A 21,822-nucleotide genomic window follows, 5' to 3' on the forward strand; every position below is an offset into this window, starting at 1 on the left:
AAGAGAAGGGCAAATAACTTCCATACCATTGCCAAGACAATAACATGAATGCACCCATGATGTTACAGAAAATTAGGCACAACTTTAAAAAAGCTATTTTATTCTCATTGAACATTCACTCTCAAGGCTGCATATCTCTGCATATTTTTTATAGATATATTTTTATATAATATCAACCATCACATGCTCTAGTCTAGCAGGACTGAAGCCATATACAGAGTGACAACAGGAAAATGACATTAGCCACGAGAAATTGACATAATCAATAAAGTTAGTTAAGTTTGCAGAATGAAAAAAATACCTCTAGATACCAAGAGGAGGAATGGACTTGGGCTGTGCAACAATTTAATTGGGGAATCTTAGCTGGGAGCTATGAAACAAACAGCACTTCATATAAGGAAGTGAGCTGAGTGGTTGAAAAACTAGACCACAATCAAGAAGTATCAAATTCAGATCTCATTTCTGCCATAAACGTATTGCATGACCTATATGAGGAGACTCCTTCTGTCAATTAGGTAATGAAACACGCCTAAACATCTTATATACTGGTAAATTGTGATTATTGTTATTATTCAATCATTCCACCACAGAAGAATGGTGAAAGAATTTGTATAGAATAAAATACAGCATAGGTGGATTTAAAAGATAATTTTAAAAATAATAAAATGCTCACAAATATTTGTGTGTGTGTGTGTGTGTGTGTGTGTGTGTGTGTGTTTTATTTTTATGTATGTATTATATTAGAGCCATATTTCAGATTTGATCTGGAAAGCACAAGTGTTTGAATTCTCTGTAGATTTTTACTTCCATCTGTGATTATTTGGATTTTTATAACTGTTTTTAGAGTATTATACAGGTAGTCCTTGATTTATGATCGAATTGAGCCCCAATTTTCTGTTACTAAGCGAGACATTTGTTAAGTGAGTTTTGCCCCATTTAATTACCTTTCTTGCCACAGTTGATAAGTTGTTAATTCAACATCAACTTCCTCATAGCTTCCTCATTGATTTTGCTGGTCAGAAGGTTATAAAAGGTGATCACATGAACCTGGGACACTACAACCGTCATAATTTTGAACCAGTTGCCAAGCATCTGAATTTTGATCAGGTGGCTATGGGGATGCTGCAACAGTTATAAGTATGGAAAATGGTCATAAGTCACTTTTTTCAGTGCCCTTGTAACTTCAAACAGTCATTAAATGAAGTCAAGGACTCCTGTATAGCATTGTGACTGGAAGGTAACTAGAATTGTCTGTTTCTCTGTTATACTTGCCACTCGAGAATGAAGGAAGTGGAATAAAAATGAAAATAATAAATAGCAACATAAAAATAACACGTAATTCTTGATCAGTTGAAATAAAATCTGTTTTATTTCAAGAATATTCATCTTCCTCATTCAGTATGTCTTTGAAAATTAAATGTGTTTTATTGGGCCTCCCTAATCTGGTCTACTGTAATATAAATAGAATAGAACAGAACAGAACAGAACAGAACAGAACAGAACAGAACAGAACAGAACAGAACAGAACAGACAGAACAGAATAGAATTTTTTATTGGCCAAGTGTGATTGGACATACAAGGAATTTATCTTGGTGCATATGCTCTCAGTGTACATAAAAGAAAAGATCATAAGGTACAACACTTAATGATAGTCATAGGGTACAAATAAGCAGTCAGGAACAATATCAATATAAATCATAAGGATACAAGCAACAAAGTTACAGTCATACAGTCATAAGTGGAAGGAGATGGGTGGTGGGAACGATGAGAAGATTAATAGTAGTGCAGACTTAGTAACTAGTTTGACAGTGTTGAGGGAATTATTTGTTTAGCAGAGTGATGGTGTTCGGGAAAAAACTGTTCTTGTGTCTAGTTGTTCTGGTGTGCAGTGCTCTATAGCGTCATTTTGAGGTAGGAGTTGAAACAGTTTATGTCCAGGATGTGAGGGGTCTGTAAATATTTTCACATCCCTCTTGAATGATCACTAGAAAGCAGCAAAGAGAGAGAATTTTTTTTCCTATGTCTTTGTTGTTTGTAATTTGGATTTTTGCAGCTCATATTTGTTACTGAATGTTTTTATGATGACACTGACAAATGATTTTGGCCCCTACTCATGGGCCCCAGAAATCCCTGTAGAGGCACTAGGCACGTGCTTTTGCCTAGGTAATATTTAATCATGGCCCAAAGGGAGTTCGTGCACTTGAAAAGGGAATGAAAGAGAAATAGAAAAAACAAAAAAGAAACCATGGCACTTTAAGAATGAAAGTAATGTGGATTTATCAGACCAGAGCCCTTCATATTAAAGAGGACTCCTAGCAAACAATCCTGTTCTTTTCTATTTAGGGAAAAAAATCTCATTGACTTTAGAAAAGTTTATTTCCCTGTACTTCCTTGTACAGGATTCCTGGTTAGTCTCTAATATTCTATTCAGGATGTTGTTTTCACTGTAAAAGTACAAATACAACTTCCTTTCGGGAAATTGTAAGTGGCTCTTCCAACAGCTTGGCTGCAGTATTCTGAAAACAGATCTTTCTTCTGAAAATAATGATCACAACAACAACAAAAACTTGCCAGACTGCCAGAAATTCAGACACTTGTCTGATATTTTCTTTTTGCAGTAGTTCTGTTATGGCTACTATACCTGGGCAGCTAAGAGCTACAGTTACAGATAAACACAAGGCCTGGATTTAGGAGGAATAGTTCAGTGGTAAGAAAGGTTAAGAGATTAGCCTGGGATTACAAAAGCCCATCTTCCAGTGGTGGGTTGCCCCCGGTTCGGTTCTATAGAATCAGTAGTAAAACCGGCGGGAGGCTCTGTCCACCGGCTCCGACATCATCAAAACACTTCTGCGCATGCGCAGAAGATGCCTCACAGGGTTGTTTCTATGAATAAAATTAAGAGAGAGCCACATGGAGGATACCTTACATTCTCACACAAAAATAATGATATTAATACATTAAAAAAAATAAAAGAGGAGAAAAAGCAAAAAAGATGAATAAGAATTAAGAGACATTAAATATTCTTGTACAGATTCTTTTCTGGACCTCTTTTTGTGGATTAGTCTTACGCTATACAGGCAGTCCTCGATTTATGACCACAATTGAGTCCAGAATTTATGTTGTTAAGTGAAACATTTGTTAAGTGCCCCATTTTACGACTTTTCTAGCTTCAGTTGTTAAGTGAATAATTGCAGTTGTTAAGTTAGTAACACAGTTGTTAAATGAATCTGGCTTCCCTGTGGACTTTGCTAGTCAGCAGGTTGAAAAAGCGGTTCCCATGACCCCAGGACACTGACACCATCATAAATATGACCCAGTTGCCAAGCATCCAAATTTTGATCACATGACCATGGCGATGCTGTAACGGTTGTAAGTCTGAAAAATGGTCATAAGTCACTTTTTTCAATGCCATTGTAACTTTGAATGGTCACGAAACGAAGGACTACCTGTAGTTATTAGCTGGAAGGATATTTTTTTTTGGCTTTCAGCTATGATATTTTCCATATTTATAATATTTTGTTTTGTCTGTCAGCATTCCAGAAAGTCCCCAACTCTTGTTAGTCAGCTTTTTTTTTTTTAATTTGATTTATATGCCACCCTTCTCCGGAGACTCAGGGTGGCTTACAATGCGTTAAGCAATAACCTTCATACTTTTGTATATTTATACAAAGTCAGTTTATTGCCCCCATAATCTGGGTCCTCATTTTACCTACCTTAGAAAGGATGGAAGGCTGAGTCAACCTTGAGCCTGGTGAGATTTGAACTTGCAGTAATTGCAGGCAGCAGATGTAAGTGGATGTTAATTAGTCTGCTGAGCCACCAGAGTTCCTACAGCTCCTAGCTGTAGAGTATTTGTTGATGGTGGGCATATAAGCATATTGCATCAATGGACAAAGATATGTTGCATAAACATACAGTATATCAGATATATCTGCATACTTGGGAGTTGTTTTCACATGCAAGAGGACACTTAATTTAATATGTAGATGGTGCAATACTAAGTTGGACAAGGCTGAAAATACTCCTTTACTTCCCCTTCAGCCATATTGCAAAAATGCTAGGCAGCGCTTCCAGTGAACAGATGGAGGTGCACAAACTCAATTTATAAAAAGAAGAGGGAAACGTTCAAAGAATGAAGAAATAGTTGGGATGGAGACTTTTCAAAACTGTGTGCCCAATATTATGGAAATATTTGCATCTCTGGAAGTAAATGAAATCATTCGGAAGGAGAAAATAGAGTGCTGGTTTAGGGAAGACAAACAGGAAGGAATGCAGCTCTTTGGGCTATTTGAAATGACAAATGCAACAAGGATTTAATGTCTCCTTCAGTGTGTCTTAACTTGTCCTTATAACATGTTTGTAAGGACAATCAAGACAAAAGGTTACAAATATGCAACATATCAGAATTAACAAACTGAAAAATCTCTGTAATAAGCACAATATAAGGTTACTTCCCCAATATTGGTAGAACAATATTTCAGTGTCCATCAATTCTTATTTTTCTTTCTTGCCTGTTGTAAGAGTGCCATCTGTTGTTCAGTTCCACTACATTTTCATTGTCTTAAACCCAGTGAATTGATTTGAAACCAAACCTGAGTATCTCTCTATCCCAACCAGAATGATCCCCCAGATGTCCATGCTATGTTTTCACAAATGCTCCCCTCCATATTTAAATTTTGTTTGTTGGTTGGTTTAATTTAAAACATTTATATAGCCATTCTATAACTGGTAGCTTTTTGATAGTATTAAAATAAGCCATGAAGTGCAAGGGAATAAAAATTGCTCAGTGTATGTTTATGCTTCTTCATTTTTCCTAGGTTCTTATTATTTAATCACTACTTATGGGGCAGTAGAGCTTATCAAAAGCTATGATAAGATCGCGGTCACTCGACAACTAAGCACTGAAGTTCAAGATTCGATCCACCGCTGGGAGAGACGGAGAACACTTAACAAAGCCCGGGCATCTCGATCGTCTGTTCAGGTTAGGAAAGTGTGGATTTTATGCATTGATCATCTTAGTCAGCTTTAAAAGAATTGCATATCTTTTTTGAGCAAAGTTTCCAGTAGAGTTTAAAAGCAGAAAGAGTTGGTAGAACTCTCCTTAACAATTTTGTAATGCATAAGACCTAATAAGCAGAGCTTTGGAAAATAAATAAGACTCAAATTAAGTACCTAGATAACATCTAATGAATAATAGGATTTTTATCATAACTATTTTTAAAGCTTGGGAGAATAAAAGCATTTCTACTTTGCACTGGATGGATAAGAATGAGTTATGAGTAGGGCGCCATCACTAAGAGGGTTCTTTTTCTGATCGCCACCCTGTAACCATTCTAGAAAAAGGACTGGGGTGATATGATAGCAGTATTCCAATATTTGGGGGGCTGCCACAAAGAAGAGAGGGTCAACATATTTTCCAAAGTACCAGAGGACAGGAAAAGAAATAACGGGTGGAAACTAATCAAGGAGATAAGCAACCTGGAACAGTATTCAGGCCAGGAAGCCACAGTATGGACAGAACGTTGAAAGATTGGCCAAGGAATGTGACATGACTGTACAGTATACTCTCCCCTGATTTATTCAGCCTATACACTTAACATATATTAAGGAACATATATTAGAAAAAGATAAGTATGGTTTCAAAACTGGAGGAAGACAATGAAAACTTAGATTGCACTGTGAAACATAAGGATACTTCAGTGACAATGAAAGTTAGAATAATTAGAACAATTCTGTGGTAATATGTAGTCACCCAGAGTTGCTTTGGATAATGAGATGGACAGCATGTAAATTTAATAAATAAAATAAAATGAAGGCTGGCATTGAAAAAATAGATAAAAGGATGAATGCTTTTGAATAATGGAGGTGAAGAATGTTCCTAAGAAAATATGGACTGCAAGCAGCCAATCAATGAGTCATGGATCAAATAAAAGCTGCTGTCCTCGAGGCAATGATCAACAGAAAGAAATTGATCCACTTTAGGTATACAATGGGCAAGTTGATAGATTAGAAAAAATGATCATACTTAACTACATCAAAGGAATAAAAGGGGAACAATAGAGCCCCAATGTTCTTTTGATCTGAAGGCAAATAAGATTGTAGAAGAGACAAGGAGCAAAGATGATTGGAGGTCTCAAGGAGAAACTGTATGGTGAATGATTGCGGAAACTAGGTATGTTTAGTCTAACAAAGAGAAAGATTAGGGGTGTCATGATAGCAGTCTTCCAATATTTAAGGGGCTGTCACAGAGAAGAGGGAGTCAATCTGTTATCCAAAGCATCTGAAGGCAAGACAAGAAGTAATGAATGAAACATTATGAAAAAAAAAAAAATCCAACCGAGAATTAAGGAGAAATTTCCTAACAGTAAGAACAATTAATTATTGGGACAGTTTATCTCCAGAGACTATGGTTACTCCAACATTGGAAATTTTTTAAAAGAGTTTAGATGGCCGCTTGGATGGAATAGTATAGGGTCTCCTGCAGCGGTGAAATCCACTTACCTTCGCTACCAGTTCAGGAATGGGAATGTGGGGGAGTGCCTCTTCTGCGCATGCACAGAACCTTCTGTGCATGCGCAGATTGTAAAAAAAGGGACATAATGACGTCCCGGGGGGTGGGTGGAGCCTCCCGTCGCCTATGCTACTGGTTCGGCGAGCCGGATAGAACCCGGGGGGGGATTTCACCGCTAGTCTCCTGCTCAAGCAAGGGGTTGAACTAGAAGAATTCCAGGGTCCCTTCTTTTTTCTGTCATTCTGTTATTCTATTAAAGTCTGTGTGGATACATATAGCATCTGTCATCAACCCTTTAAATCAAAAGCATCTTTTCCTGGGGCGATGCTGCAGGTGGAAAAGTAGCTGTACCCAATTCTGGGTAAAGATGGCACTGCTTTGAAGGAGTTTAGGACAGTCTTATATGAGCATCAACTGTATGGTCTGAAATGCCTTTTTGCCTTTGAAACCAAGGCACTGCACAGCCTGGAAAAACAATGGCTAAGGCTGATGAATAGTATCAAGGCGATTGATCAAAAGTCCTTCGAGTAGTTAGGTGGTGTTGTTAAACAACAGACAATGATAGTGAGAATCTGATGGTGCAAGCATTACAAAACCTGACTCAGTGACACCTACAGTATTTGTAACTTTTGAGCTGCCCTAATGCAGTTTAATATTTAAGATTTCCTGCCTTTCAACCTCAAGGTGGCAGCAAAGACTTTTTTTTTTTTTTCAAATAACAAGCTTTGCATGTCTATATCCAGGGAGTGTCTTGCTTTTGTGCTATTTGTACACATTGTAAATAGTTCTTCAGGTATTACAATCAAAAGTTGCCTTCTGAATCTCAAATCTTTTCAAGCTATGAGGAATTTGATCAAAACAAATGATTTTATCTGGCTGGAGACCGTTGGCCTATCTTGCTATCCTGATTATCAGTTCCTTTTATTTCCCCATGTTAAATATTAAATTTCAAGATCAAACATTAAAATACAATCTAACATAAAAGGGAGGAGGGAGAATGGAATAACAATACAAAGTAAAAGTGACAGAAAAAAAAATACAGCAACCAAATTTCTAACAAATATGACCTTCAACTTTCTTTTAGTTCAGAGAAAATAACCATATAGCAACCTCTCTCTAAATTTAAACAGATAATATTAATAAAGTCCTGATAATTAACACTCTAAAATGCCAATGTTCTTAAAATATTCTTCTAACTTGAACAAATATTAAATTTAAATTATTAAATATTAAATAAAATAAAATATTAAATATATAAAATTTATATTTTAAAAGCTACAATAAGACCACACAGTAAGTGGTCGACTTACGACCAGAGTTGAGCCCAAAATTTCTGTTGCTAAGCAAGACAATTGTGAAGTGAGTTTTGTCTCATTTTTTGACCTTTCTTGCCACATTTGTTAAGTGAATCACTGGAGTTGTTAAGTTAGTAACACGGTTGTTAAGTAAGTCTGGCTTCCTCATTGACTTTGCTTGTCAGACATCGGGACACAGCAACTGTCATAAATATGAACCATGTCTGAATTTTGATCATGTGACCATGGGGATATTGCAACAGTCATAAGTGTGAAAAATGGTTATAATTCCCTTTTCAGTGCCGTTGTAACTTTGAACAGTCACTAAATGAACTATTGTACATTGAGGATTACTTGTAGACTTTTTGGCTGCTTTCTTGCAAAAGAATTCCTCAACTTCATAGTTTCAGGCAAGAGGTTTTCCCAGCCCTGTCAGAGGTGGAGTTAAATCTGGGGCTTTCTGCATGGAAAGCATTCATTACTTAGTTTCACTAAAGCTTAGAACACGTGAATCTTTAATCTTTTGAAGAAATCCAACACACTCTGCTTCCTCAGATCATATAACTAAAAATCATTAACTCCTTCCACATTTCCATACAGGACTTGACTTTCAATTACTACTTAACTATCTTAATCCAAGCTTATACTAAAGCTAATACTGCTGAACCTCTGCAGTCTACTCTTATATACTTGTCCCATTTTTTAATGTTTTCTTCCACATTTTTAAACCTTTAAAATCACATTTTTACCATAGTATCATTTCTGTGTTAACTTTTAGAAATTTATTAAAAGCAGTTGATTAGTTTTTAATGAATTGTATCCCGATTTTTGGTGGTGAAAAGGCCGGACAGGAATTTTATGCATAAATAGAGTTGCATTTTAATAGAGTCGGAATGAGTATTGATGTTATTTCAAAAGTTATCTTCCTTTTTTTCCAGGATTTCATTGCCATTTCTTTTATGGAGGCTGAGGCCAAAACAAGGACACTGGCATATCGGACCGACTCCACAACTCATCAGCTAATTCAGCAGTGCGCTGAGAAATTTGAAGTTTCAGAGCCCCAGGACTACGGACTGTTTGTCCAAGTGGATAACAAAACTATGCAGATGGATGACGATGCCCTCCCTCACCAGATCAAATCCCATCTCCTGAATAAAGAGCCCAGGCTGACTTTCTGCTTTATTTATAAACAACTTGGTGGAGAAGAGTCACCAGTTCCCGTTATCAAGGACACAGATGCCTTGTAGCAGCAAGGCTACTCTCTTGAAGCAAACTTGGTTTAGATGTTTTTTCTTCCAAATCATCTCCTCCAGCAGCAGAAACTTTCCAAAATACAGTTTCTTCTCTGGGTGGTGACATGGATAAGATATGCAATCCTCCTCTGGGGCATTTACTTTACAGAATTCGTTTGCAGTCATAAATGGAATAGCCAAGGAAAGTTCATTCTTGGAAAGGGGGAAAAAAAGCATTTGAATAGTAGTTTGGAGATTCAAACCATGAATGTCTGATATAGTGTTCATGCCAGATTCCTTGGCACAAAGTAAATGGTCTTGAAGTTATGGACTTCCTGGCAAATTGTTAGACATTGTAGCATCATCTCCTCAATGTATAACAGAAAGGGTGCAAGTTGTTTTTGATGGTCATCACAGAAAATCCAAATGGATTGGATTTCCCTTTAGTAGAACAAAAATTAATAATGAATTAAGTAGCTCAGAGTGATTAGGTTCTCACATATCTGGCCTAAGATGGCCTACAATGCCCAACTAATGGTAACTGACGTGGGGGGCTATAGAGGTCTGTGCACTTACATAAAATCTCAGTGTAGCAATATAGCATCTACTGATATTAACAAAAGAAATCTGAGTGGCCGTCTCTCATACTCTTTCTATGCCTTTGTTATATTCTCTAGTTGCACACATTGTATCACAGCCAATTCACAGCCATCTTTATATTTCCAGGTACTGTACAAAATAATTTGCCATGAAGATACAATTGACAATCAAGAGTCTGGCCATAAATTAATGTAGAAATATTTTCATTCCATGTCTCCTCTATCAATTATCGTTCATAAATTCATTCTTAGGAGTGTATCACAAAGCAGTTTTGCATCAGTAATTTACTTCTCAAAGGAGAAGAACTATATGCCCAAAGTAGAAGCTTTACTTTTGCATGCCAAACCCTCTATATAGGACTGACAATGATACGTGTTAAAAACCAGGGAGAACCGTTGGCAGTCAGATTAGGTGTGTGTCAGGGGTGGGTTCCACTTACCTTTGCTACCGGTTTGTAATGGGAGCATGTGTGTGTGCACACTTGCTTTGCTTGCACGTGGCACTTCTGCGCAAGCGCAGAGTATCCATGATGACGTCTGGGCGGGTGGGCAGACCCTCCTGCCGCCATTACTACCGGTTTGCAAGATACGGACCGAACCGGTAGCAACCCACCACTGGTTTGTGTGCCAGATTCTAACCTTTCATAAGGTAACCACCTTTATACCTGGATGAAGAAGGAAAGCAGCAACATAAGAAGAGATGACAAGGGTGGAGAGGGCAAAGTAAAAGAACATTATTATAGCAAAAGTTTTCATGAATCACAGACCACTTCATTTATCTGTGTCTTTAAGCTGTCATATGATTCCTCATTGTCATTATAATAGGGGCTATGAAAAAACTGTTGATTTGAGGAATCGTTGTTGTCTTCTGTTGTTGGTCCTCTGAACATTTCACTCTGGGTACAGAATGTGGCTCTTCAGAGCTCTCCACAGCAATACAAAGCCAGACACACAACCTGGCCATGAGAAGCTGAACCTTGTGTATTAGCTTAATGTGGATGATGGTTTTCGTATATGAGTCTGCAATGGCATCCAATAATGCTGTTTTATACAGTCTGTCATCTGTCTGTCTATCTGTCTGTATCTACCTACCTACCTACCTACCTATCTATCTATCATCTATATCATCTCTCTCTCTCTCTATCATCTATCATATCTCCCTCTTTCTCTCCCTCCCTCCCTCCCCCCCCCCCTTTCTCTCTCATCTATCTCTCATCTATCTATCTATTATCTGGACTACTCGTTCAGCAATAATTCCAAGTTGCAATGGTACTGAATGAATTGTACTTGCAACTGGTCCTTGAAGTTTTGATAGTGATCTGGGCATTTGGCAACTTGTTTGCACTTATGAGGCGTCTCATAGTCATGTGGTCACCATTTGGAATCTTCCTTATTGGCTTCCCACAAGCAAAATCAATGGGGAAGCTAGCAGGGAAGGTTGCAAGTCAGTGTGGTCGATCATTTGCACTCTTCTCCCACCTGCTTCCCACTCACCATTCCCCGTCCAGCAGCCTTCCTGCACTTGCACTGGGCCTTCTGGGCTACTTACATGCCCTCCCCTTCTGGGCAGCAGCTACTTACCTGCCTGCTGGTCTGCTTGTGAACCTCCTGGGACTCGCTTAGCAAGCTGCAATCCTCACTGAACAGTAACTATGGGGAAGTGCCAAAATTGCCGTCACATGCCATCACGCTTAGCGATAGAAATTCTGGTCCCATTTACTGTTGTTATTCAAGGAATACCTATATCTGTCTGCCCGTCTGCCTATCTTGCTTGGCATCTAATTTTGGCAGCTGTTTGGCTTACCATTGATCAGTTAAGATGCTAAACTGCTCTGGCAGAGCCTGAAATCAATAGTTTTGTTAGGTAGCTCTGCTGGACTAATATATTGACGTCTCAGCGTAAGAGGCCTTTTCTGCCACACAAAAAGTGTACCTTCCAGTTATGTATTATTTCTTTTAAATCTGATATTGAGAAGTGTGTCATCTTTATCATGGCATTTCATAAGATCTGTGCTCTAAGAAGACGTTCAGAAATATATTATTTTCTTGATTTATGTGTATTTTAATGGAAACCGTGTTAACAAAGACTTTGGAGTGGAAAAGCTTTAGTCACCCAGATAGCCAGTCCTCTTATATCAGTCTGATAAAGCAGTTTAGAAGGTCACAAGATAACCTTTTGTACTCAGGGTCTAGAAGTAATGTGGCTACTTGTATGGACTGTCATCATCTCTTCAAATAATTTTGCATTATTTTGTGAGTTTATAATATAAATCATGTGTTGTCTGAGGACATTCCTCCTCCCAGATATGCTTGTTTTCTATTATTGTCAACTTTGCCATTAAATTCCCATTCAAAAGATTTAAATTTGCTTTAACTATTCCTTAGTACTAAAAAAATAATATTGGGGTTGACTATAAATGTTTAAAACTTTGAGAGCACCTTACATAATGATTGCAGTGGAAACCGGCATGCCAAGGTAACTCACAAAATGCTCATTTTCCAGAAAACAAAATTAATGAGGTTGATTCTTATAATCCCATAGGATGTTCTGATCCCTCAATTCTCTTTCTCTTTTTTATTTTTCTGGACATGTAGGCACATTTTCAAACTAGATGACATGGCAAAGATTATTTATGTAATCTTTTTTAGCAAGTTAGGGACAGGAAGCATAGTGGGATACTAAGGGAAATATTCTTAGGGTGACTGGTACCAAGAGCTACCAAGCTATGAATCCCTGGGCCATAGATTTGAAATGTGATTTAAGAAAAGAAGAAAGAAAATGGACTTCAAACAGAATAGACAGGTATGAGTCCTAAAGAGAGGAGAGGAGGAACCAAGAAGAAGAGCCAGTCCAAAGCACTGTATTCAGCTGCTTGGACACCATGTACTATACCATGTATTATACCAGGGATCAGCAACCTTAAACATCCAAAGAGCCATTTGGACCCGTTTTCCACAGAAAAGAAAACACTGGGAGCCACAAAACCCTTCCTGTGCCTGACTATTTCTTGAGAGGCCACAAAACTAGCATATGTAGTTGAATTAAACATTCTGTTTTCTTCTGAAACTTTTCTTTTCTTGGATTTATCCATGGTCGGCCTACCCGGGGTTGAAAAGCTCAATAAATCGCATGCCAGCAGGTGTCGTACATTGAGTGACAAGGAGCCACAGCAGAGAGGTGAAAGAGCAACCTGTGGCTCCAGAGCCACAGGTTGCTGACCCCTGTACTATACCATGTACCATGTACTACAGCTTCATGCCCATTTGCTTGCTGGGGATCAGTCTTAGACTGGCCCAAATTGTGTTTGGACTAAATAATCTTTACACCTGGTCCATTTTCTATATGAGTCATAGCAAGAAAGTGAAGTGGAAGTGAAAACTGAATACCAAGTCTTTCTCCTTTTTCTCATGTGGTGAACTCATGCCAAGATAATATTTTCTGGTCATGGGGAATCACTTTGACTGACCTAATGCTTCTAGATTCAACTCTGTGCTTTCAGACAATATAGCAATTCTCTTTGTTTTTGCTTAGAAAAAAAAAACAAGACAGATTCTCGTAGAACAGGAAAAATATAAACTAATCAAGAGGATAAGGCTGTGATAATTTGTTTTACCTAATAGAGGACAATTAATTTGAAGAGGTGTCAGTAATGATCTGTTTGAATGTCTATTTAGTCTAAGTGCAATTTAAAGGTCAGGACCAGGATCAAAAAATTGAAGAGAAGCTTATCTCCTTTATTTTGCTAACTGTTAACCTATGTTAAGACTTTTAAGTATAATTTTTCAGTGTTTCCTAATTTAAAATTGTGAGAAAATGTGCCTTCAGTTTCCAAGACTCATGGTGAGATGGGTTCCAGTGGCCTCACAAAGAGATTTCAGGTTATTTATCCTTGATTTAGAAAGTAGACTGAGAATGCATACAGTATCTTGTTATGCTGAGAACTGTTAGCTGCTGCTGTTGTTGTTGTTCAATCACTAAATTGTGTCCAACTCTTTGTGACTCCAAGGACCATAGCATGCCCGATGGACCCTATTGTTCTCCACTGTCTCCTGAGTTTGCCCGAATTCATGTTCATGTGTCAATGAAACTCTCTAGCCATCTCATCATATTGTCCCCTTCTCTTTTTGCCTTCAACCTTCCCCAACATCCCAACAAAAATAGCTTTCTATTTAGTTTTATTATACTTTAAAGAGTTATACGTACACATACACATCAGCATGTGCAAATTGTTTGCAAATCTGTGTCTTTTACAAGTTGTCATAAGGGGAAAATTTCTGACACAAGATTAAGGTGTTTCAAGACGTCTATGAAATGAAGAAGGCTATGAATATTCTGATTGCTGCCATAATCCAGAATTCAGGTCCAATCTCAGGCAGCCCCAAAAGCTTTAAGTGAGGTTCTAAGAGATTTCAACATTTTTAGAAAATACCATTGTTATAAGACAAAAAGAAGACTATCATATAAACTATATTTAACTTACTGACTATAACTATATATAAATATATATAAAAAAATCATGTCAGATTCCATTTTTGTCTTGGCCTTAAATTGTGGCTGTCTGGAAGCAGGTCTCAGGAAATTATCCAAAGGACAAGTATGGCCTTTGGCCCAGAAAAAGTTGCACACTTCTAGCCAGGTTTCGGGAACTAAAGCAACAGCAACAGCAGTTTTGTTGACATGAACCATTGTCATGTGAAAAAGTAAGTGGAACATTCCTCTAGTGACTTAGATTATTCACATGACTTATCAGCTGATAGTGCAAAATTCACTCAGCTTCTGGGAACTCTGCCCCTCTGTTAGTCACCTTCTGTAATTTGGATAAACATCTGTCTCTTCTTTATTTTTTCACATATGAAGTGGGGGAATCTCACAGGAAAGATTCATAATTCATTATAAAAGTTCTACCAAGACTTCACTATTCAACACTGAGTAAAGCAGAGGCCTTTTCATCTCAGACACATAAATCAGCCATGCCCTGAATGGGGAGACCCATTGCTCTTCCTGTTCAGGTCCCTTTGCTGATGCGTCACAAGATTTTGTTTAATGAATCGGAACTTGTACTTTTAAAAACAGCTTGATTTTTAAGATATGAATTTAATCTTAGATTCATGCAAGGAAAGAGTGACAAGTCTAGCTAGTTCAAAGGAAAAGAGGATGAAGAAACACAGGCTCCTAGCACACTGTTTTTTAACTTAGAGCAGGGCTGTCAAACTCCCGGCCCACAGGCCGGATGCATCATGTGCTGGCCACGCCCATGCCCGGTTTAGCAAAGGGGGAGAAAGTCCCAATACATCACGTGATGCCGCTGTGATCATGTGAGTTTGACACCCCTGACTTAGAGGAATGCACCTGTTGCTGTTTGATGGATCCTGTTTCAAAAACTCTGCTGATGGAATTTTATTTTTTCACATGGTTATATATTACTAAAATTAACTGGGGGGGGAGGGATGGTGCATGGAAACAATGAAATTGTTTAATTTTGAAAATATGTTTACTTTTTAAAATATTTTATTCATTTCTAATGCACACTTAAATGATTGTGAAAGCACTCAAAGACATAAACAATTGGGGATTGATTTGTTATGCAAACATTATGCAACATCCTTGTGTACAGTATTAGCTGAGGTAATTCATACATGAATAAAGAAGGCTTGAATAGCTCTCATATACACTGAACTGGAACCAGTCAACTACTAGGTGGCAAAGTAATCTTGCATTCCATTTATATCCTAATTTTATTTTTAAAAAATATGGCATTTGGAAAGGGCAAATTGTCTACCCAAATAAGAGTTTCAACTGCGTGTCACCAAGCAAACATGGAAAAGTTGAACTGATAATTCCAGACTCTTTAGGATACAGGGGCCCTGGACAGAAAGTATATGTCCACAATAAATATTTTTCCTCTTTTATCTTACTGAGTCTGAACTATATATCATAAACCTGTGGCAATATCACCCTTGTATTGTTGCCATGACAACTAAATGAAGGTGTCTGTGACGTCACCAGGAGTCAAGCACTATTTGAAGGAAAACTTTCCCCTGTAGAAGCCAAATAGCAGAAGTGGGAGGGGGAAGGAAGTGTAAGTGAAGGATCATCTGTCTTGTATTCATGTGGTTCCAAAGTTGCAAAGACTGTCTGACTTAACGGGTATGATTTACCTGTGCTAAGAAATTGGAATTCTATCATTTACCTGGGAATAAGGGTCCTTTAACTCAACCGGATTCATATTTGAGGCACATACAAGATTCCACAAATAGCAATTTATCCATTCTACAGAAAAATGTGCTTTCATAAATAGCTTTTATGCTTTTATGCCAGCAGAGTGAATTTCTGGGGCTAGAGAGTAGATAGAAGTTGTTGTATCTGATTTGTGTAGTGAATTTATTCATTCTCTGGGAGTAGACAACAATGTAGGTGTCCATTCCCATAAAGTTACAGAACTCAGAAGCCAGGAAGGCATTTCTTCAATGAGAAATCATTGTGGTTTCTAAACTCAGCTGAAAACTTCCAAGTGCACTTTTCTAGCAAAGACCAAAGACAAACTCCTAACTCAGTGCTACTCCTAGCTCAATTTTGCACCACTGGGATCCCCTCTACCCATATTAAATGTTGGAGATCTCCACAACGACAAACATAAAGTTAGCCCTTCTAATCCTGAGTAGTTTGGTTTTCATTAATCTATTATAGAGTTGTAAGTTAGGGTATCAAGTTCACTTGGATCAATGTAGAATTTAGAATAACAGATGGAAGGGACCTTGGAAGTCTTCTAGTCCAGTGGTCACCAACTGGTGGTCCGTGAAAAAATTTTGGTGGTCAGCAGAAAAATTATTTGCATTTTTTATATTGCACTAAATCAGGGGTCCTCAAACTACGGCCCCTGGGGCAGATAAATGCAATGAACGTTTGTGTTGCTGCAGAGTCTCCTCCCCCACCTTTGGGGTCTTTTTGTGCAGGTCGGAGGGGGGGCAGAAATTCTGACTTGGGGTCTGCTTCAGCCTCCTGGTGTGGGGCTTTGGGCGAAGGCTGGACGGAAACGCCACTGGTGGCAAGGAGCTGGAGGGCCTCATTCCAGTGGGACTGCATCATGGCCTGGAACTGGTTGACCATCTCAGCCCGCTGAGCCTCCAGGCGCCGGTACTTGGCCTTCCACTCCCGCAGGTCTTCCCTCTGCTTGGAAAGCCTATGCTTCTAGTCCTCAGTGAGGTGCTTCTGCTGAGCCTCCTTCTCGGTCAGATCCAATTTGAACTGAGCTGTTTTGCCAATTCTTTCCCGTGGTGGCTGCTTAGCTCCAAAAACTGCTTCCTGTTGGGGCCTTAAGGAGCCCGGGCACGGGCAGGCAAGGAGTGGCTGGGAGGGGAGTGGCGAGTAGAGGCCTGCGAGGCACCCCTTGACATGAGTGACATCGAGTTGGCCACGCCCACCCAGTCACAAGACCACCTAGCCACGCCCATCCAGTTATTAGGCAGATCATATTAGTGGTCCACGGGATTTAAAATTATGAATTTATTGGTCCCTGAGGCCTGAAAGGTTGGTGACCCGTTCTAGTCCAATCCCCTGCTTAGGCAGGAAACCCTACACCACTTCAGACAAATGTTTATCCAACATCTTCTTAAAAAGTTCCAGTGTTGGAGCATTCACAACTTCTGGAGGCAAGTTGTTCCACTGATTGTTCTGTCAGGAAATTTCTCCTTAGTTCTAAGCTGCTTCTCTCCTTGATTAGTTTCCATCCATTGCTTCTTGTCTTGCTCTCAGGTGCTTTGGAGAATAGCTTGACTCCCTCTTCTTTGGGGCAGCCAGAGATATTGGAACACTGCTATCATGTCTCCCCTAGTCCTTCTTTTCATTAAACTAGACATACCCAGTTCCTGCAACTATTTTTGTTTTAGCCTCCAGTTCCCTAATCATCTTTGTTGCTCTTCTCTGCACTCTTTTTAGAGTCTCCACATCTTTTTTTACATTGTGGCGACCAAAACTGAATGCAGTATTCCAAGTGTGGCCTTACCAAGGCATTATAAAGTGGTATTAACACTTTACGTGATCTTGATTCAGTATATTTCAGTAGAAATTTCATGAGTATTTCATGAGGACTGGAAATCTTAATAAAAACAAGAAACGTACCAACCACCATTGGAAACCAGTGCTACTCTAGTAGTTAAATTTCAATTTAATTCATTCAGATTCTAAGCAATGAATTTCCAACCACCCGTGAGAGATGAGGGATGGGAGACATAATAAGAGGAAGGAAAAAGTACAATGTCTTGTTTTTTAAGGAAGAAGTAATTTAAAACTCAGACAAAGCTAACAGCTGCAGGAAAGCCTATTAGCTTACTAAGGTCTTTAGGGAACAGAGGTCATAGGATCAAACCATGTTACTTAGTTCAGCAGTTCTTTCTTGTGTAATGATTTGCTAGAAGCAATAGGAAATAGGAAAAGCAAACAAGCAGGCCAGTAAACGTTTAAGAGGAAAAGGTTGGGATGGGTGGGATGGGAGAAAAGTGGTGAAAAGGAATAAGGCACAACTTTTCTTTGAATTGTGAAAACATACTGTGGGTATTCTTTCACAACCAGTCTTCTTGACAGAAAGCCTCTTTTGGGTACTTGTTATTTTTAACACACCTCACAGATGGATCAGCTGAAATCTTGCTTCAGAACAGTTTGACTTGATGCCTTTTTTTTTTGCTAGTCAGCGTGATATCTCTGTAACACAGCTTTTTCACAGTTTAGCGTCTAAAACATTTTGGGCTTTTAATATTCTCTGAAAAATATTCTCTGGAAATGTTTGAACTACTGCAAAATAATGTTTTCACAGGACATTAGAAACGAAGCATCAAAGGTACTGTATGTTGAACACACAACTTATGCAGTGACTCGACTTCAGCAAGTTTGTGTGTGAACTTCAACTCCCAGAATTAAGATGTCTACATGTCTTAAACTTGCTGAAGTTGAGAAACACTGAGATAAGTATGGGAAAGGTTTAGGAACTGTATAGTACATGTATGATTAGATACAACTTTTTATAAAGAAAATTTAGTGGGCAAACCCCAACATTTCATTTGCAACCCTCAGATTTTTCCCATAATTGGGACTCCTGGGAAGGAGATTTTAAGTGACAAAATAGGTACCTTGTTCCTGTGAAACCACTTGTTTCACTTACTAAAGCACTAAAAGTCCCCAAATCTTGGACCAACCACTTCTCCTAAATCATAAGATTAACATCCCATTTTTTTATAGTCTCCAAGACAAGTCAAGAAGTACCCTCTCACCTCCAGGCTAAGATTTTATCCATTCAGGTGAATCAGTGTGTTCGTGTGTGTAAAAAAAAAAAAAGCCAAAATGGCAACCACAACTGTATAGTTGGAATTCTTTTTACATCGATATGTGAAATAGTTGTAACAAGGGCAGGGCCCTAATCAGTCATGGCCACCATATTGACTGATCCATGCTTTCAGTAGCAGGATGAAAGCAACTTGGATCAAGGAAACAAATAGAATGAATATTAGGTTTTTGGGTAAATGCCATTTACTAAGATTCACAAGATTGGCATAAATGAAGTATATATTTTTATGACAGCAGATATCAAATAAGTCACACTTTCAGAATCCTCCTTCTTACTAAGCTAGCTAATGAAGAACCCTTACTTTTCAACATGAAACTCTTGGCTGCTGTGGTACTCTTATCTTCAAGGACAAAGATAAGGACAAACAATAACTTTGTTATTTGCTTCAGGAAACCAGCAGAAAGATTAGTTTTACTGGAAAAACTTCATTTTGTGCTAACTTCCCTGCTACTATTAATTTTCTCTTCAAGGAACATTTCCTAAACTCCTGGGGAACCCCAAAGATTCCAGAAAACACTTCAGGTTCCTCATGTAAAAGCTAAAATACAGGCAGTACAGGCAGAAATTCTTTTGCAATAACATATCACCCATTTAAACACAAAAACTACAGAAGCACACATATGGTTTATTAATTTCTTTTTAATTCAAAGATTGCCCTAAATAAGGCAATGTCACCTATCAACTTTTGTAAACATACATCAGACTTGAAAACAAACACAATATATATTCTCTTTCAGAAGAAGCTGCGGAATAATTCTTCCATCACTCCTGAGTTTAGAGACCGTGATTCGTTCTTTAATGAAGCTGAATCATGTTAAAGCATTATAGCACATTTCTCCACTGCTTTAATGGGGAGGGAGAGATTGATGGCTTTTTATTCTTGAGCCATGCAATGTAAACCTTTTAATTAATAATGTATCCTTCAAATTATGAAAGCACTGACCTACAATTATAAAAACCAAGAATATTACATTCACAAAAGGGAATTTTGGGAAATCTATTGGGTCACCTGTAAATGGTTGAGACACCCAAAGCTTCTGTAAAAGGATTATAATTCAACGTATTTCAATTCAAAAGAAGAGCTTCCGCAAGTTAGCCCATTTGTAAAATATTACAAATAAAACTATCCCAGGCTGACACAGAGGAATCCAGGTAGCAACTGGGAGGGCTCTGAAGAACCAGGAACCCAAAACCCAGAAGTAGCTCCTGGAGTAAAACACAGACCTGGGTGGATCACAACACCGCATTCTGTGAAAACTTTAAAGTGTAGGACCCAGTCACTTGTTTTAAAAATAACATGAGCTTGTTGCTTTGTAACGTATGCCTGTAAATGATTTTGCTTTGCCTTGCTTTGCGTTAATTCCTTGTTGATTATTCCAGATTAATGTCATGGTTATTGATTAATTTATTGAAAGGAGGTAGATTTTCCTGGAACGGATAGTTATCCAAGGCACACTTGATCCATGGCTAACTGTATTCTGCAAGAGGAAACAATGGTAAATTATTAAAACCTTCATAGCATTAATGTTTTATATTTAGACATCAAAATTTTATAAAGTACCAACCACTAAAGCACATTTTCACAGAGCTCCAATAAAAATGTCTACATGTGGAGGTTACCAGAGCTAGCAGTAGGCAAGGGCTGACAACAGTGGACCAGTGATGGGTTGCCCCAGGTTCCCACTGGTCCTAGTAAAACCAGCGGGAGACTCTGCCTACCGACCCCGACATCATCAAAACGCTTCTGCGCATGCTGCAAACTGATAGTAAAGGTAAGTAGAACCCACCCTGCAATGGACCATATGTGCCTCCCTTTCTTGAAATCCCACTGAGATTACATTATAGAAATTTGAAAACACATTATTTTTTTAAAAAAAATTAAAATCACATGAAGATGAGGAAAATTCCATCCAGGAATGTCACTGCTATACCCTTTACGGCTTTCAGGCTTTTTTTAAAGTGGCCTTTGATTATAAAATATTATATAATATTGCCTTTCAGCAGATCAATAGATAAAATACACATGTGCTTTTTTTACCTGACAACGGGATACCCCGTTTCACAAACATTGACCAAGGCGTACAACTGTCTCAGAGCATATTCATACTGAAAATGAACACAAACAAGAGAAATTACTTTTCATCACTCAATCTGCAGGTTTAAGAGATTTTCCTAGATTTTATTAATCCTATTCATTTTCAATGGATTTATCTGTTTTCTTAAGTTGCTCAGTTTCTGAAAATTCTGAGCAACTCACAGCAAATCAATAGAACGGCAGTAAAACCAAAAGCAAAACTGTTACTAATTAGCTGAAGCCAATGTGATGTACCATCCCTTAAAGAAAGAGTAATACTCATCTTCAAATGCTCTTCTCAAGAACTATGTTGTTATAGCTCTTTAGAAGCATAATAAGGAATGGACGTCCAAATAATGGGATTCACTTTTTCCTCACTGAAAAAACTCAGCAGGGGGTCTCTGCAGATGGCATTTCCTCATAAGTACATAAGTCATAACCCCTAACAAGCCTTCTTTCTCTGATCACTTCAGGTGGGCAGATGCAACCTAAGAACATGGTCCCACTGATATATCCCTGAGCCACGTGAAGCTTTCAAAGTGACAACTAGCACCTTCAATAGTAACCAGAAGCTAGATGGCAGCCAATACAGCTCCCTTACTGGTGTTTTGTACAAACAAGTTCAAGTCCCTGCCCAGCACTCTCATGTCCATCACATGGTCCAATCATCCACCATCCAAACTGGAAACACCTCCCAGTCATCCGACTCCAGGTGCCAGGGCAATTGACTCTCTGAGAAAGGAATGTTATTTTGACTACATACTACAATCCCC

The 21,822-nt window shown here is 38.4% G+C and overlaps 2 protein-coding genes across 2 annotated transcripts in view; one reads left to right on the forward strand and one right to left on the reverse strand.

Moving 5' to 3' along the window:
* The window catches only part of RIN3 (Ras and Rab interactor 3), a 50,281-nt gene extending 40,523 nt beyond the window's left edge, over positions 1-9,758 (forward strand). Inside the window, exons 8-9 of the mRNA XM_070936085.1 lie at positions 4,818-4,981; positions 8,745-9,758. Coding sequence (XP_070792186.1) covers positions 4,818-4,981; positions 8,745-9,053 — 473 coding nt within the window. The 3' untranslated portion in view covers positions 9,054-9,758. The remainder of the gene's footprint in view (positions 1-4,817; positions 4,982-8,744) is intronic.
* Positions 9,759-19,595: 9,837 nt separating this feature from the next.
* Positions 19,596-21,822, reverse strand: part of LGMN (legumain) — a 28,474-nt gene continuing 26,247 nt past the window's right edge. The window contains exons 13-14 of the mRNA XM_070931512.1: positions 21,014-21,081; positions 19,596-20,453 (exon numbers count right to left, since the gene is read on the reverse strand). Of these exons, the coding sequence (XP_070787613.1) occupies positions 20,417-20,453; positions 21,014-21,081 (105 nt within the window). The 3' untranslated portion in view covers positions 19,596-20,416. The remainder of the gene's footprint in view (positions 20,454-21,013; positions 21,082-21,822) is intronic.

This window comes from Pituophis catenifer, unplaced genomic scaffold (assembly GCF_029215685.1).
Source record: "Pituophis catenifer annectens isolate HBS135680 unplaced genomic scaffold, rPitCat1.0.hap2 SCAF_1, whole genome shotgun sequence".
Classification (NCBI taxonomy): domain Eukaryota; kingdom Metazoa; phylum Chordata; class Lepidosauria; order Squamata; family Colubridae; genus Pituophis; species Pituophis catenifer.